General features: G+C 41.0%; 5 protein-coding genes across 8 annotated transcripts; 3 read left to right on the forward strand and 2 right to left on the reverse strand.

The window, feature by feature from the left end:
- Positions 1–224: 224 nt before the first annotated feature.
- LOC121603480 (src substrate cortactin) lies at positions 225–3,580 on the forward strand. 3 transcript variants are annotated; one of them, XM_041932258.1, is made up of 7 exons: positions 226–669; positions 746–1,394; positions 1,481–1,591; positions 1,817–2,074; positions 2,145–2,282; positions 2,367–2,765; positions 2,837–3,580. In XM_041932258.1, the coding sequence occupies exons 2-7, from the start codon at positions 819–821 to the stop codon at positions 2,915–2,917; spliced, it is 1,563 nt and encodes a 520-aa protein (XP_041788192.1). In that variant the 5' UTR covers positions 226–669; positions 746–818; the 3' UTR covers positions 2,918–3,580. The 3 variants fall into 3 exon arrangements, with proteins under 3 accessions (XP_041788193.1, XP_041788192.1, XP_041788191.1); XM_041932257.1 differs by having other exon boundaries at positions 229–669; positions 2,364–2,765; XM_041932259.1 differs by lacking the exon at positions 1,481–1,591 and having other exon boundaries at positions 225–669; positions 2,364–2,765.
- A 175-nt stretch (positions 3,581–3,755) lies between these two features.
- On the reverse strand, positions 3,756–4,791 carry LOC121603482 (ER membrane protein complex subunit 7 homolog). Its single transcript, XM_041932262.1, has 2 exons — positions 4,055–4,791; positions 3,756–3,965 (listed from the first exon to the last, which is right to left on the reverse strand). The coding sequence occupies exons 1-2, from the start codon at positions 4,625–4,627 to the stop codon at positions 3,831–3,833; spliced, it is 708 nt and encodes a 235-aa protein (XP_041788196.1). The 5' UTR covers positions 4,628–4,791; the 3' UTR covers positions 3,756–3,830.
- A 43-nt stretch (positions 4,792–4,834) lies between these two features.
- Positions 4,835–5,366, forward strand: LOC121603483. Its single transcript, XM_041932264.1, has one exon. It carries the CDS (start codon positions 4,924–4,926, stop codon positions 5,293–5,295), a length of 372 nt encoding a protein of 123 aa, XP_041788198.1. The 5' UTR covers positions 4,835–4,923; the 3' UTR covers positions 5,296–5,366.
- A 201-nt stretch (positions 5,367–5,567) lies between these two features.
- Positions 5,568–8,483, reverse strand: LOC121589617 (scaffold protein salvador-like). Of its 2 annotated transcripts, XM_041908679.1 has the most exons (6): positions 8,392–8,483; positions 8,150–8,312; positions 6,482–8,015; positions 6,081–6,256; positions 5,881–6,013; positions 5,568–5,819 (listed from the first exon to the last, which is right to left on the reverse strand). In XM_041908679.1, exons 2-6 carry the CDS (start codon positions 8,235–8,237, stop codon positions 5,777–5,779), a joined length of 1,974 nt encoding a protein of 657 aa, XP_041764613.1. In that variant the 5' UTR covers positions 8,238–8,312; positions 8,392–8,483; the 3' UTR covers positions 5,568–5,776. The 2 variants fall into 2 exon arrangements, with proteins under 2 accessions (XP_041764613.1, XP_041764612.1); XM_041908678.1 differs by lacking the exon at positions 8,392–8,483 and having other exon boundaries at positions 8,150–8,383.
- A 179-nt stretch (positions 8,484–8,662) lies between these two features.
- LOC121589618 (calmodulin) lies at positions 8,663–9,646 on the forward strand. Its single transcript, XM_041908681.1, has 4 exons — positions 8,663–8,779; positions 8,859–8,889; positions 8,998–9,311; positions 9,411–9,646. Exons 1-4 carry the CDS (start codon positions 8,777–8,779, stop codon positions 9,510–9,512), a joined length of 450 nt encoding a protein of 149 aa, XP_041764615.1. The 5' UTR covers positions 8,663–8,776; the 3' UTR covers positions 9,513–9,646.
- The last annotated feature ends 2,960 nt before the right edge of the window (positions 9,647–12,606 follow it).

Raw genomic sequence — 12,606 nt, forward strand, 5'->3', positions numbered from 1 at the left:
AAATAATACTGGCTAATTTAATTTACTCATGCAACACAATGTACCGAAAATGGAAGCTTAGTGCAACGGTAAAGTAGATGAAAAAAAATAAATATTTTGCTTATCATTTGTGCGCCAAGTGTGTTGAGATTGGTTACATTTGATTCAACGCAATGTACGCACAGAATGATTACAGAATGATTATGCTGCATACAGCGAACAAGTTGCCCATGATCGCGCCCGAGTTGGTGTGTTGTGTTAACTGCTATTGCCATGCTAATGCAGGATGATATTCGCGACTGTATACGCCTTTCAACGAACAAGTGTATCTAATTTATAAAGAGCAAAATAAGGTGAAATCCTCCTTCATAAATATAGAGTTCAAAAAGCCTTAAATTACATATTTTATGTTTTGATTGCGTACATTCATTGCCATCAATGCTAGTCAAGTGGGCGTGAGGTCTGCTGTCAAAATAGACTTTCCACTTTTTTTTTTATGCACAGCGAGTGTCAAACATCCCGGATCGAATATCTTACTTGTTGTGTGGCAAAATATCACAGTTTTCAGCGTTTTTATCTAAAAGAAATTACAAATGTTGCTATAAGTACGATATTCAGTTAAATCCATTCGCCAACAGACAAGATTGCGACACTAACACTTACTTGAAGCGACATACATATCAATCATTGGTGAGTCAGCATCATCGCAAAGATAACACCGTTACGATGAATTGTATCACCCCGCCCTGCTTCGGTGCATTTACAGGTTTGGATTCAATATTAGAGTGGCAAATATTACAGTTTCGGACAACAAGTGTGCTTGGTGGTAATATTTCATAATGTGGAAATCAACAGCAGGGCGCAACATTGATACAACCGGAGTGAACCAGGGCGAAGATGACGACTGGGAGACAGATCCCGATTTTGTGAACGATGTTAGCGAACAAGAGCAGCGATGGGGCTCTAAAACAGTCGAAGGGAGCGGCCGGAACGCAGCTGCTATCGATATGCAGCAGCTCCGCGAGGAAACGGAGCGAGCTGATTCGGAAAAGAAACGCAAAGAGGGCCCAAAAGCATCGCACGGGTATGGTGGAAAGTTCGGCGTAGAGAAGGACCGAATGGACAAATCCGCTGTCGGCCACGAACACATCGAGAAAGTGGAGAAACATGCCTCCCAGAAGGATTACGTGTCCGGGTTCGGCGGTAAGTTCGGAGTGCAGAAGGATCGCGTTGATAAGTCAGCCCACGGATGGGACCACGTAGAGAAAGTTGACAAACACGAGTCGCAGAAGGATTACAAGACCGGCTTCGGGGGGAAGTTTGGAGTACAGCAGGACCGTCAAGATAAATCGGCGGTTGGGTGGGATCATATTGAAGCTCCACAGAAGCACGAAAGCCAAATCGATCACAAAGTGGTAAGTCATGGAATGTTAATGCAAACACAAAGGAAACAATTACTGATTTTGGTAGCTTCCTTGTTTCATCGTGTTGTGGCCAATAGGGCTTCGGAGGAAAGTTTGGTGTTCAGACCGATCGAAAGGATAAGTCAGCCTTCGGTTGGGATCATGTAGAGAAACCACAAATGCACGAAAGCCAGCTCGATCACAAAATTGTGAGTAATTTCTTCTACGAACTACTACTATGAACTATTGCTTCGTTGCTTCGTGCACTTTGCTATAACACTTCGAGCGGTGGTAGGCTTGGCGTTTTGGGTGACGGCATATTTAATCGACTTTCATATAATTTTTTGACAAGGCCCCTATGTTTTTTGTTTTTGTTTGCTTAGTCATTACTCATTTGCGTAGATTAAATTGGCAGTTTTATATTGTTCCCACAGGGTTTCGGTGGCAAGTTTGGAGTGCAAAATGATCGAATGGATAAGTCTGCTGTTGGGTTCCAGGAACAAGATAAAATTGGAACTAACTATACGAAAGTAAAACCAGATATAGGTTCCGCAAAACCGTCAAATTTGCGAGCTAAATTTGAAAATTTTGCTGCTACCGCGGAGGAAGAGGCTCGGAAGCGTGCCGATGAGCAAAAACGATTGCGCGAAGAAAAGGATCGGTGCGATCGTGAAGAGGCCGCGAAACGCTTGGTAAGTTGTAGAGTACTAACATTTTTGCCGAATTTCGGAATAATTAACTGATGCCGTTTTTGCGTGACAGAATCATGCGGCAGAATCAGCTGAACCCAAAAAGCCGGAAAGAAAAGGACCCATAAACACGGGTAGGGAAGCAGGCGTCAGCAGTGCAATAAGCAATTTTAACAATCCTCAGGAGAACATAACAAAGGAAAAAACGAGAGTAAGTTAATAAAGGCATGTAGGCCGCCAAAATAAATCGGCGATTCGTATGCGAGAAGTATCAATATTCTAATCTTTTCAGAAGGATCCAATTGTGCTCCCTAAGCAGGATGCACCACCCAAGTTTGTACAACCGGATGTTATTCCTTCGTCCGACTCTACGTCGGTGCCAACAGCCAAAACAAAAGATGACCAACCGGAAGAATCATCTGGCCATGCAGTGCAAGAACCGTTGCCAGTTGCGCGTACATCCTACAGCGCAACGCCGATTGCAGTTGAAGAAACCGATGAAGCACCGGCCCCAGACAGTACTGCACATCAAGAACAAATGACGGATACTGTACCGGTACAAGATGACGTTGAAGAGTTTATTCTTTCCCCGGACAATCCCGGAATTCAGGCCATTGCTTTGTACGATTATCAAGCTGCAGCAGATGACGAAATATCGTTTGATCCTGACGATAAAATAACGCACATCGAAATGGTAAATCCCGGCCTAGACCTAAATGAAAGTCGAATGTATTAAATACAGTTTTCGTTTGTCTCACGTTTCAGATTGATGAAGGTTGGTGGCGAGGATGGTGCAATAATAAGTATGGCTTATTTCCAGCAAATTACGTACAGTTGCTGCAATGAATGTTTGTAACAGTCATAGCTAAAAAAAATTGTTTTTTTTTTTTAATATTGTGCAGGAATTATTTTCAATATTTGTTGCGTATCGTATTTAAAGGCCGTAAAAATAGTGGCAGAGTACATTCCTTGCATTTTTCTTATTCATGTCCTTGTTCTTCCCTATCATTACTATTTGAATAGTAAAGGCCTTGACAACGTAATAATCTATTATAGGTTGAGCATTTTTTAGCTACACATTTAGTTTAGTCGTACCTATCGCCAGTGGCGGATTAGCAGGAGTGGAAGTCCTACGCGGTCACAAGAATGTAGGCCTATCTGAGAAGATGTATAAGGAATTCTAAGCTAGAGAAGGATTGATAAGCAAATTTACTTGAGAGCGGGGGGTGGGTTCTCCTTTCCGGGGCACCTTGCGATCGCTTAGTTTGTGTAGTGCTTATCCACCACTGGCCTATCGTGTTATATCGTAATGAGTAGAAAACTCGCCCACGAAAATGGTGAAGCTGCCAAATCACCTGCATATTACGGTATATTTGCAATGTAATTCTCCAAGTTAGATCAGCAGGGTGCTAATCGTTAACATTTAACATGTTTCAAGGATAATATCGACATAGCTATTCATTTGTATCGAAATAGTTACGAAATAAAATCGATTGATTCTGCAGAATATTAATACGTGCAAAGAAGAACGCATATCACAATCCTTATTTGGTTTTTTTTCTCTATTGTGTCATTCGGATTGCTGGCTATTTATGAGCAGTTAATCTTAATAGTAATGTTATTGTAATATTAAATGGTTGATGGTATTTACATAGGAACAAAGTATAATGAATATATAATTAAATTACACTATTTATAAATGTATCGAATTTATTTGTAGCAACGAGCATTGACATTAGCTTGCTCGATACATGGATTATTAATTTTTCTTTTTGCTTTGCTTTGGTTTAGTTTTGTCTTTGTCTTTTCCCGCTTTGGCTGCAGCGGCTGCCGCAGAACCGCTCGTGAAGTAGGACGTTAGCATTTCACTGAATTCAGGCAAATCATTCGTCATCTAAAAGAAAGGTTTGTGTTTGTATTTTTATTCGTGTAACGTATTTAGCCGGGCATCTAGAACATAGGTTAAATAAAAGCTCAACTTACCTTCGATAAGTTCAAATTTTCCATTTCCTTCTTCGTCTCTGGATCGCTCATGATTTTCGGCAGAATGAGCATGATACCCAGAGGTAGAATCATCATTAACACCATCGGATTAAACAGAAAATCAGTTATCTTCCATTGCTCCCGTTGCTGGAAGTACCGGAATCGAGTAAGCGCCTTCAACTTCAAGGGATAGGGCAGCTGCAGCACTTGAGATGGCTGAACGTAATTCAGTTTACGAGCCCGAAACTTTCCTTTTGGGTTGATTTCTACCCTCACGGGTTCGTAGAAATAGTCGGGGTTTACGATCTCGACCACATAGCTACCTGATGGCACTGAGCTAATCAGAAAGCTGCCGTCTTCACGAAGAAATCCCTTGTATTCACCACCGTTGATGGATATTTGTGTATCAAGCTGCCAGGCAAGATCCGGATCTCCTCCGTACAATTCGGGCGGATACACCCTACCTTCGATTGCATATCGTGCGGTATCATCGAACTCTTCCACTCCATGATCGGCTAGTGCATATTGCCTGCCCAGCAATGCGATAACCAATAAAGATAGTACTATTTTCATTATTAAATCCAAGCTCGTCACTCTCTGTAGTTGATTTTTGCCTTGTGTCAGCTCTATCCGCAAATTTCCGTGACACCGTTTATACGCGACACCTCTTTTGCGAAAGGCGCTAAAGAAATTTGATAAAGAAAACAATGCAGTTTCGCTAGCGACTTTCCCAGAAACCGTGTCGTGTAGAAACGGTGTGAGATACGTCAGATAGCCGTCACTGCACTTATGCAACAACAAAAACGAATGACAGCAGATTGTTGTGAATTGGTAAAAAAATTGTTCAGCAAAATAGAAATCGCCGAAGAATGACCCTGTTTCAACAGCCACGCTGGTTGAGAAGATGGATACGACGCAGAACAAATCCAATAGCACTGGACCGGGCACATCTTTGGAAGAGTCGCTTGAGCTTGTTCTACGCTGTAGTAGCTTGGAATGCGTTCGGAGGTGTTTGCTACATGATCTATACCGGGCGTAACGATTGGGCCAAATTCTATGGTTACAAAACCGACGAGGAAGCGCAATTACCACAGGCTATTCGTTTCGCAAAGCAGTTAAATCTGCCAAACGCAAAAGTGGTCAAGTTAAGCGGGCTAACGAAAACGGACGAATACGAGCTGAAGGATCATCACGTAATTCGCTCTGCCGATGGTACGTCCACGTCTAATGTAGAAAGCTAAGGAAAACCCAGGAATTGTATGGAAAGAGTACTTTATTCGTAAAATAAAATAAAAAACTTTATAAAATTGTAGCGAAATATGAAGGATATGTAATCGGTTTCTTGTTGCTATCTTCAATATTATATATATATATATATATATATATATATATATATATATATATATATATATATATATATATATATATATATATATATATATATATATATATATATATATATATATATATATATATATATATATATATATATATATATATATATATATATATGTATAATAATACAGAATGCTGATACCCCGTCGGATAAATATGTCAACTCAAGGCACAGAGGAACATTCACAAGCCTTTTACACCTAATATTTGAGTGATGTTTTAAATTATCATGATGAATATGCCTCATTGCTCATGCAAATTTTAAATGAAGGAACTGGTTGATATCACAATTTTAAAGCACTGGTACAGAAGTTCCATCCAGCCCCATTAAATCCTTCGGAGCTCCTGCATTCGTGAGTGTATCTGTATCCTGCAATGAAAGACAATGCGAATTACGAATCACTTACTTGAAGGTGTACCTCTCTACCTACCTGATCACTTCGTATTTGGCAACGATAATGTTGCATTCTTGTCGATACAACTTTTTCATTATGCCAAGGAAATCTTCTAGTTGCTGTAGCTGAAACATGTCCCATTTGATAATGTGATCTTTCTCCGAGGAGGCTAAAATTCATTAAAAAAGGTTTAATGATACCATCAAAAGGAATATACTGCACTACACAGGACTTACATTTTGCATAGAGAAACAGCCACTCAGGGACTTTTTCTGTGTTGTAAGGGTTTGCCGGAACAAGGGCACTGTGACGAGAGAAATGGGACACAATCGGACGCGGAATTTCCACCGGTGGCCCATGTGGTAAAAAGCAGGAGGTCAGGTAAGGCAAAGTTTGTTCCGCAGTAATATAGCTAGTGAAGAGAAACAATTGGAACGTTGAATTGGATAAATTCAATTAAATAATTAAGGACCAAGTGATTGGCGAACCGTTGGATAGCAACAAGATAAACAAATTCAAATAGTTCCTAAACACATAGCTACAATATTTATGTAGAACCTAGAGAATGGTATCTTTACCTTTATGTTATACCTTCACTCAGTGGCATAAAAGCTATCCCAACGGAGAGTTTACTTACTTGAAAATGGTTCCATATCGAGCCGCCTCTATCCGCTGCCAGCCTGTCGGTAGAGCCTTTCGATCAAGCGGATGTGCCCAGTGGGTCGTTTTGGTGTTATGATCAATATAATATTTTCTTCCTCTTAACGTGTAATCCACTGACCAGCCAGGTGGCAGCATTAATTCATCTTCGCTACTGTCTCCTTCAGGTTGCTGGCCAGCGGGACCCTGAGTAATTCCACGCTGTGCTGCAACCGAACTGCCAGCAACACCAGTCGGGCCGATGCGAGCGGTGCGTAAAATAACTTCTCCATACGTAACACCATTAGGTTTGCCACTGCCTACTATCATATTGGAGTAAAGCGGTTGCGTTTGGGCCTGAAGAGAGGAAGCTTGCAATGCTTGTGATTGTGTGAGCCCAGGGCCGTCACTGCTTCCAGGCTCTCCCGTAGCTTGGCCAGTAACACAAACATTCGAGTATAACGATTGGTGCGAAGAATTGTTACTACTATAGTTCTGATAAAGCGTGCCGGAGTTTGTGTTACTGTAAATTGGCGATTCGGGGCGACCAATCAATCGGGATTGGTTTTCGTAAATAGGGTACAAATGATCCTGTTGTGCTGTTTCTGATTGGTGCTGACTTTGCGGTTGTTGCGATGAAGACGAGTGCTGAGGCGGTTGCCGGGTAGAATAGTGACGTATAAACAAGGTTTGCTCGTTAGTCAAGCTGTTTCCTGACGTACCGGATGCTGCTATAGGGCTACCATTTCGCAACAAATGCCCGAAATTGTCAAAACCATTTCTATGATTGTTGGCGTGATGTTGGTTGTAAGACAGCTGCCTTTCAAAATTGGTACCATATCGTTGGCCGTTTAAAGCGTTATGGTCCTGCTGTTGATCTTGATTTTGAAGTTGCTGCTGTTGATCTTGCTGCTCCGGAAGTTCGAGGATTTCCAAATGTTCCTGGCGCTGTTGCTCTTGACGTTGATCCTTTTGGTGCTGCTGTGACGCTTGGCGTTGTAGGTGCTGCTGTTGTAATTGTTTTTGATCGTGCTCTTCTTGTAGAAACATTTGCTGCTGCTGCTGCTGTTTTTGCAATCGGTACTGGTTCGCTTCACTTTGCTGCATCAGAATCTGATCAATCGTATCGATGTCCACATAGTTTCCGTGGCTATTGTTGTTTCTCACATCGTTCATCGGAACAGAAATGCCCATGTTTGAGGTCGGGGTTTTAACCAGAATTAAGGGAAGTTGTATTGCATTTCCGTTCATCAAATTGAGTCCACTAGGTTCAGTGTTTGGACTTATACTGACAAACTTGTGAGCTAAGTTCGGAACATTATTGCTAGGAGTATACTTTCCCTCGTGACCCAGACCTCCTACTTTTGTCAATACCTTGGAATTGCCAAATTTTTGCAGATTCTGAATATTACTACTATTAGCAGTCAGCGGCAGTCCAGGTGGTTGGCCGGGATTAGAGACGACTTGTTGAGAGGTGCGCCTAGCTTTAGCTAGCTTGCTCTTGTTTTGCTCTGTAGTCCAAACGTTGACGGCTACAAATAAACGTTGCAAACCTGTATTAGATCATTGATTTTTTCCTGCTACTAGCATGCAATAAGAAACGATGTGTACTTGGTACGTTTCGATATTAAAGACACGTTTCTTTATTTAGCACCACTATACTCACTTGGAATTTCCGGAGGGGTATCTTTTTTCACGTATTTACCTACCACACCTTCTTTAATAGACTTATCCTTACTCTTCCTGGACAACATTCCGATGCTGCTCACTGAATGATGATATAGGTAGATAATTTGTTTTGATCTTAAATCGAGCTACTTTCCCGAAACCTTTTTACCAAAGCAGAACGCATAGAAAAATAATTAGCAAGGCTTGTACACACAGCACAATGTTTTGACAGCTACTCACCAAGCGGCGTCGTTTCCGTGGTTATTTGTTCGACCATTTGTTTTATGTAACAGTTGGTAAACGAAAATATTTTTCATTAATTTTACTTCATTAGTAATTTTTTTTTCATTAGTATATGTATGTATGAAAAATACTGAAAGCTCAAGAAGCTTCAATTTGCATAAAAAAATAATAAAGGAACCTCCGTGTACTTTATGCACAGTGTGATCGTAATCGTGCGCAAGAAATCGGACAAAACGGTTTGACATCGATGGAGATGAAAAAAGGTGAAACAGCCCTGGTTGATTCGTAGTTCAGAAAAGCTAAACGAGGAGAATCAACAAGTTAATTGTAGGCTTTCAAAACGATACTTTCCATATTTGTTAACAACCGTACTTCTTCTACAATGGTTTGTATATTTCTATTTCGAGTTAATTTCATTTAATCCTCTAAAAGATACAGAAATCTTTTGCTTAATCATTTTCCAGGCCCGTTATTTCAAGGAACAAGATATTGATGGTACGTGTCCAGTTTTGTGAAATATAGGATCTAAAAAAACAACATGGTGTTTTGCTGTAACATAGATTGAAAACAAAACTGTTATTTTGTGTTTTCTTTGATTTACAGAGTTTCGCGAGTGTTTTTACTTGTTCGCCCGATCGGGACACATTACTACGTTGGATGAGCTGACGGTAATAATGCGCTCGCTGGGACTTTCTCCCACCATTCAAGAGTTGACCCAGTATCTGAAGAAGAAAAATGGCCGTATGAGCTTCGCAGACTTTCTTGAAGTCATGCATCAGCATTCACGAGTGGAAAATCTTCCCGACGAGGTAATACAGGCGTTCAAAGCAGGTGACAAAACAGGTCGAGGTACAATACCAGCTCGGCAGCTACGTCACCTTCTTCAGAATTGGGGTGAAGGGCTATCGTTTCGTGAGGTAAGTGTAAAGCATCACCAGGAAGAGGTTCTGGATACCCTTATCTTATCTCAACCTTCTTCTGTCGATTTCATGCTGTGACTGGTAACATCGTACTAGGTTGATAATATTTTTCGCGAAGCAAATGTTTCAAGCAACGGCCATGTGCGGTACACCGATTTCGTTCGAGTAGCATGCGCTCCGGTTCCCGATTATTATTGATTTATTGTGGAAAGATGAGCAGTTAATATTTCAATCAATTTTTAAAAGTTTCAATAATTTATATTCCATTATTCTCCGTAACAAAATTGATGTTGCTATAAGATTCAATTAAATACATCCATATATTTATTCCATTAGCTGCATTTTATGTACATTTCTATAAAAAAAGGAAACGAATGAGAAACTCTTAATAATAGGTACAAGTAAGTCATTTCCCGTGAATATAACCGAGTTATGTTTAAACTTTTACGATTTACGTTTGGAAAAGGTTTACATTAACACAAATTTATTGTTTTGCACCTTGTTTCCTGCAATAGTGTCCGAATTAAAAAAAAAGAAAAACATTTGGCGCACAATAACATACAGAAAAAGCAAGTGGTCGGCAATTGGACGCATTATTTCCGAGATGAATGATTGTCTACCAATTCATGTGCATAAATTAGTGATGGGATCCGAAAGTGATGGGAATAGTTCCGTAACTGAACGAACCTGCCAAAGGAGAAAAACGCAGACCGCAGGTTCAAGATAACCTGTACTGGTTATGCTTTTCAGTTGATCACTTTAAATATGCATCACTTTAAAGCAGCAGTCGTCAACCTTTTAAGGTTAATGGCCAAATTTTGTAAATGATCGTGTGGTGCGGGCCAGGAGAAAGCGATTTATTTATTTATTTATTTATTTATTTTTGCACAGAAAAAAAATTATTACATTATAAAATGTTAGAGTACAGTGAAATCTCTCTAAGGTGAATCTTCAAGGGACCGTCTGCTTAGAGAGATATTCACGTTGAAGAAAATTAATGAAGGTGTTGCTATGAACCCAACCCAAGTGACATTTGCTCGAAATGGTTTTCCCATTTCTGCTCGATTAGTACTTGATACGCTTCAAATTGTGAATTTGTGTGTGATAAAGTGTGTTGAAAGCGCCAAGACTTGGTGAGTTCGTCAATTAGACGTTTTTCTATCGATGGGCGATGCCGTCGAGCTCAGTTTTCATTCATAGCTATGGTTTTTGATGAAAAACAAAAGCTGATTTTTGGGGACGTTATTCTATAAAAAAATGGTATTATTTAAGTATAAAATAGGTACATGACTAAATATAACGATAAAAAACACAATTTCCGAGCGAATCTAGAAGAAACCAACGAAAAAGCCGCATCACAGTTGATTTTATAGGACTTTTTCTAAATTCCCTTAAACTGGTATAGTTTAAGGCTCCAGTTTAAGGGAATTGCTCGAATTCCCGATAATTCGTGCCCGAAAATGTCAATTGGGAATTTACATTTTCGAGCACGAATAATCGGAAATTCGAGCAAATCCCCTTAAACTGGAGCCTTAAACTTCCCTTAAACTGCACCAGTTTAAGGGAATTTAGAAAAAGTCCTTTAAAATTAACTGTGATGCGGCTTTTTCGTAACTTTCTTCTAGATTCGATCGGAAATGATGTTTCCTATCGTTATAGTAGGTCATGAAGCCATTTTATACTTAAATAATATCGATTTTTTATAAAATAACGTCACACAAAATTTGATTTTTTTATCAAATACCAAAGCTATGAATATAAAATAAGCTCGACGGCAGAGTCCATCGATAGAAGAAAGTCTTATTTATGAACACACCAAATCTTGGCGCTTTCAACACACTTGATCACACACAAATCAATAATTTCCCCGCTGCGCAAATTCGAGCAGTTTCCAGCGCAGGAAATGTACCAAAATCTGCGCTGGCCAGCGCCCCGCTGCGAAAATTCGAGCAGTTTCCAGCGCAGGAAATGTACCAAAATCTGCGCTGGCCAGCGCAGATTTGGCCTGGTCTCCCGCGCTGGACTTCAGCGATTCCTGCGCTGGGTCGAGCAAGTTTAGCGCCATCTGTTGGCGAAATGGACGAACTATTTATGGCGGCGGAGCAAAAAAACGGTCAAAAATTTAAAAGTATTGGCGCTCATTTTTTCGTCCGCTTCTTCTCCCTCCCTCACCCTGCCTTACTTGCGCTTCTGCCCGTGCCTTCCCGCCTCCAGCTGATTGGTTGTTGTGGTGTATGCGTTCATTTCATATGTGCATTGCGGTTGTGCATTGTTGTTATTGGTGGGTGTTAGCATTTATTAATTTGTGTATGACCTTGAGGCGCTGTGGGAGAAGCTGGATTGGGATTCAAAGTGTTATCGGTGTATTGATGGTTTATTTTATTTCGTGCCGCTGCTGATGAGACCATTCGATGCCCGTGCCAATCGAGGGTGACGAAGCCTATTTAAAACAAGCGTAGGAGAACGTCTAACACCAATCTAATATTTTTTAATTTGAACATGTTTGATGCTTCAGCGACCGTCTAAGCATCATGTAGCACGATGTATAGTGGCAATAATTTTTTTTTCTAATGTGCCGAAATTTGTCTCGAGTTTTCGGGTCTCGACACACACACGCACACAGCGCGGGGAAAGTGACCGTTCTTTCTATCATGTCGCGATCCCCCACCCCGTCCGGCACTAGGGATGAGGATGCGCTATATGATAGCTGATGTTAGCGGAAGGGGAGGGGGGTACGTGCTTGCGTGCGCGCTTTCGTAGGTGCGTTCTCGCGTGCGCGCATTCGTAGGTGCCTTATCGCGTGCGCGCGCGCGAGTGTGTGTGTGTGTGTGTGTGTGTGTGTGTGTGTGTGTGTGTGTGTGTGTGTGTGTGTGTGTGTGTGTGTGTGTGTGAGTTTGCGCGTGAATGTTTGTGTGTGAGTTTGCGCGCGCGTGTTTGTGTGTGTGCGTGCGTTTGGAAACCCCAAAACTATTTGATTCTGATGCGTACATTTTCATCCGCTGCGGATACAAAGTCCATGGTTTTTCGATCTCGCTACCTGAGAGACAACACAACCATTGGCATTGGCATCTTTGCGATCGGCTCTGCTGTTGGGGGTATTAAAAAGACACACGATCTAAGCAAACGTGCGTGTGATATATTGCACATTTATTTCTAATTCAGCTAGCGGACCCAAGTGGAAACAACATTTTGAATTGAATCCATACAAAAGAGGATTCTGGATTTGTTTATTATGGTGCGCGTATGGTGCTGCACATGTCCGTCCAGAATCTGGTGGCTTGTTGGCTTAGAG

Source organism: Anopheles merus, chromosome 2R, assembly GCF_017562075.2.
Source record: "Anopheles merus strain MAF chromosome 2R, AmerM5.1, whole genome shotgun sequence".
Taxonomy (NCBI): domain Eukaryota; kingdom Metazoa; phylum Arthropoda; class Insecta; order Diptera; family Culicidae; genus Anopheles; species Anopheles merus.

Bases quoted from the DNA above. Each gene is read 5' to 3' on its own strand.
- LOC121603480 (XM_041932257.1), top strand. From the start codon at position 819: ATGTGGAAATCAACAGCAGGGCGCAACATTGATACAACCGGAGTGAAC. The intron at 1,592-1,816 runs GTGAGTAATTTC...TTGTTCCCACAG, and splicing joins GCCAGCTCGATCACAAAATT to GGTTTCGGTGGCAAGTTTGG. The intron at 2,075-2,144 runs GTAAGTTGTAGA...TTTGCGTGACAG, and splicing joins AAGAGGCCGCGAAACGCTTG to AATCATGCGGCAGAATCAGC.
- LOC121589617 (XM_041908679.1), bottom strand. From the start codon at position 8,237: ATGTTGTCCAGGAAGAGTAAGGATAAGTCTATTAAAGAAGGTGTGGTA. The intron at 8,016-8,149 runs GTGAGTATAGTG...GTTTATTTGTAG, and splicing joins TACCCCTCCGGAAATTCCAA to CCGTCAACGTTTGGACTACA. The intron at 6,257-6,481 runs GTAAGTAAACTC...TCTCTTCACTAG, and splicing joins CGATATGGAACCATTTTCAA to CTATATTACTGCGGAACAAA.
- LOC121589618 (XM_041908681.1), top strand. The intron at 8,890-8,997 runs GTACGTGTCCAG...TTTGATTTACAG, and splicing joins CAAGGAACAAGATATTGATG to AGTTTCGCGAGTGTTTTTAC. The intron at 9,312-9,410 runs GTAAGTGTAAAG...ACATCGTACTAG, and splicing joins AAGGGCTATCGTTTCGTGAG to GTTGATAATATTTTTCGCGA.
- LOC121603482 (XM_041932262.1), bottom strand. From the start codon at position 4,627: ATGAAAATAGTACTATCTTTATTGGTTATCGCATTGCTGGGCAGGCAA. The intron at 3,966-4,054 runs GTAAGTTGAGCT...CCTTTCTTTTAG, and splicing joins AAAATTTGAACTTATCGAAG to ATGACGAATGATTTGCCTGA.
- LOC121603483 (XM_041932264.1), top strand. From the start codon at position 4,924: ATGACCCTGTTTCAACAGCCACGCTGGTTGAGAAGATGGATACGACGC.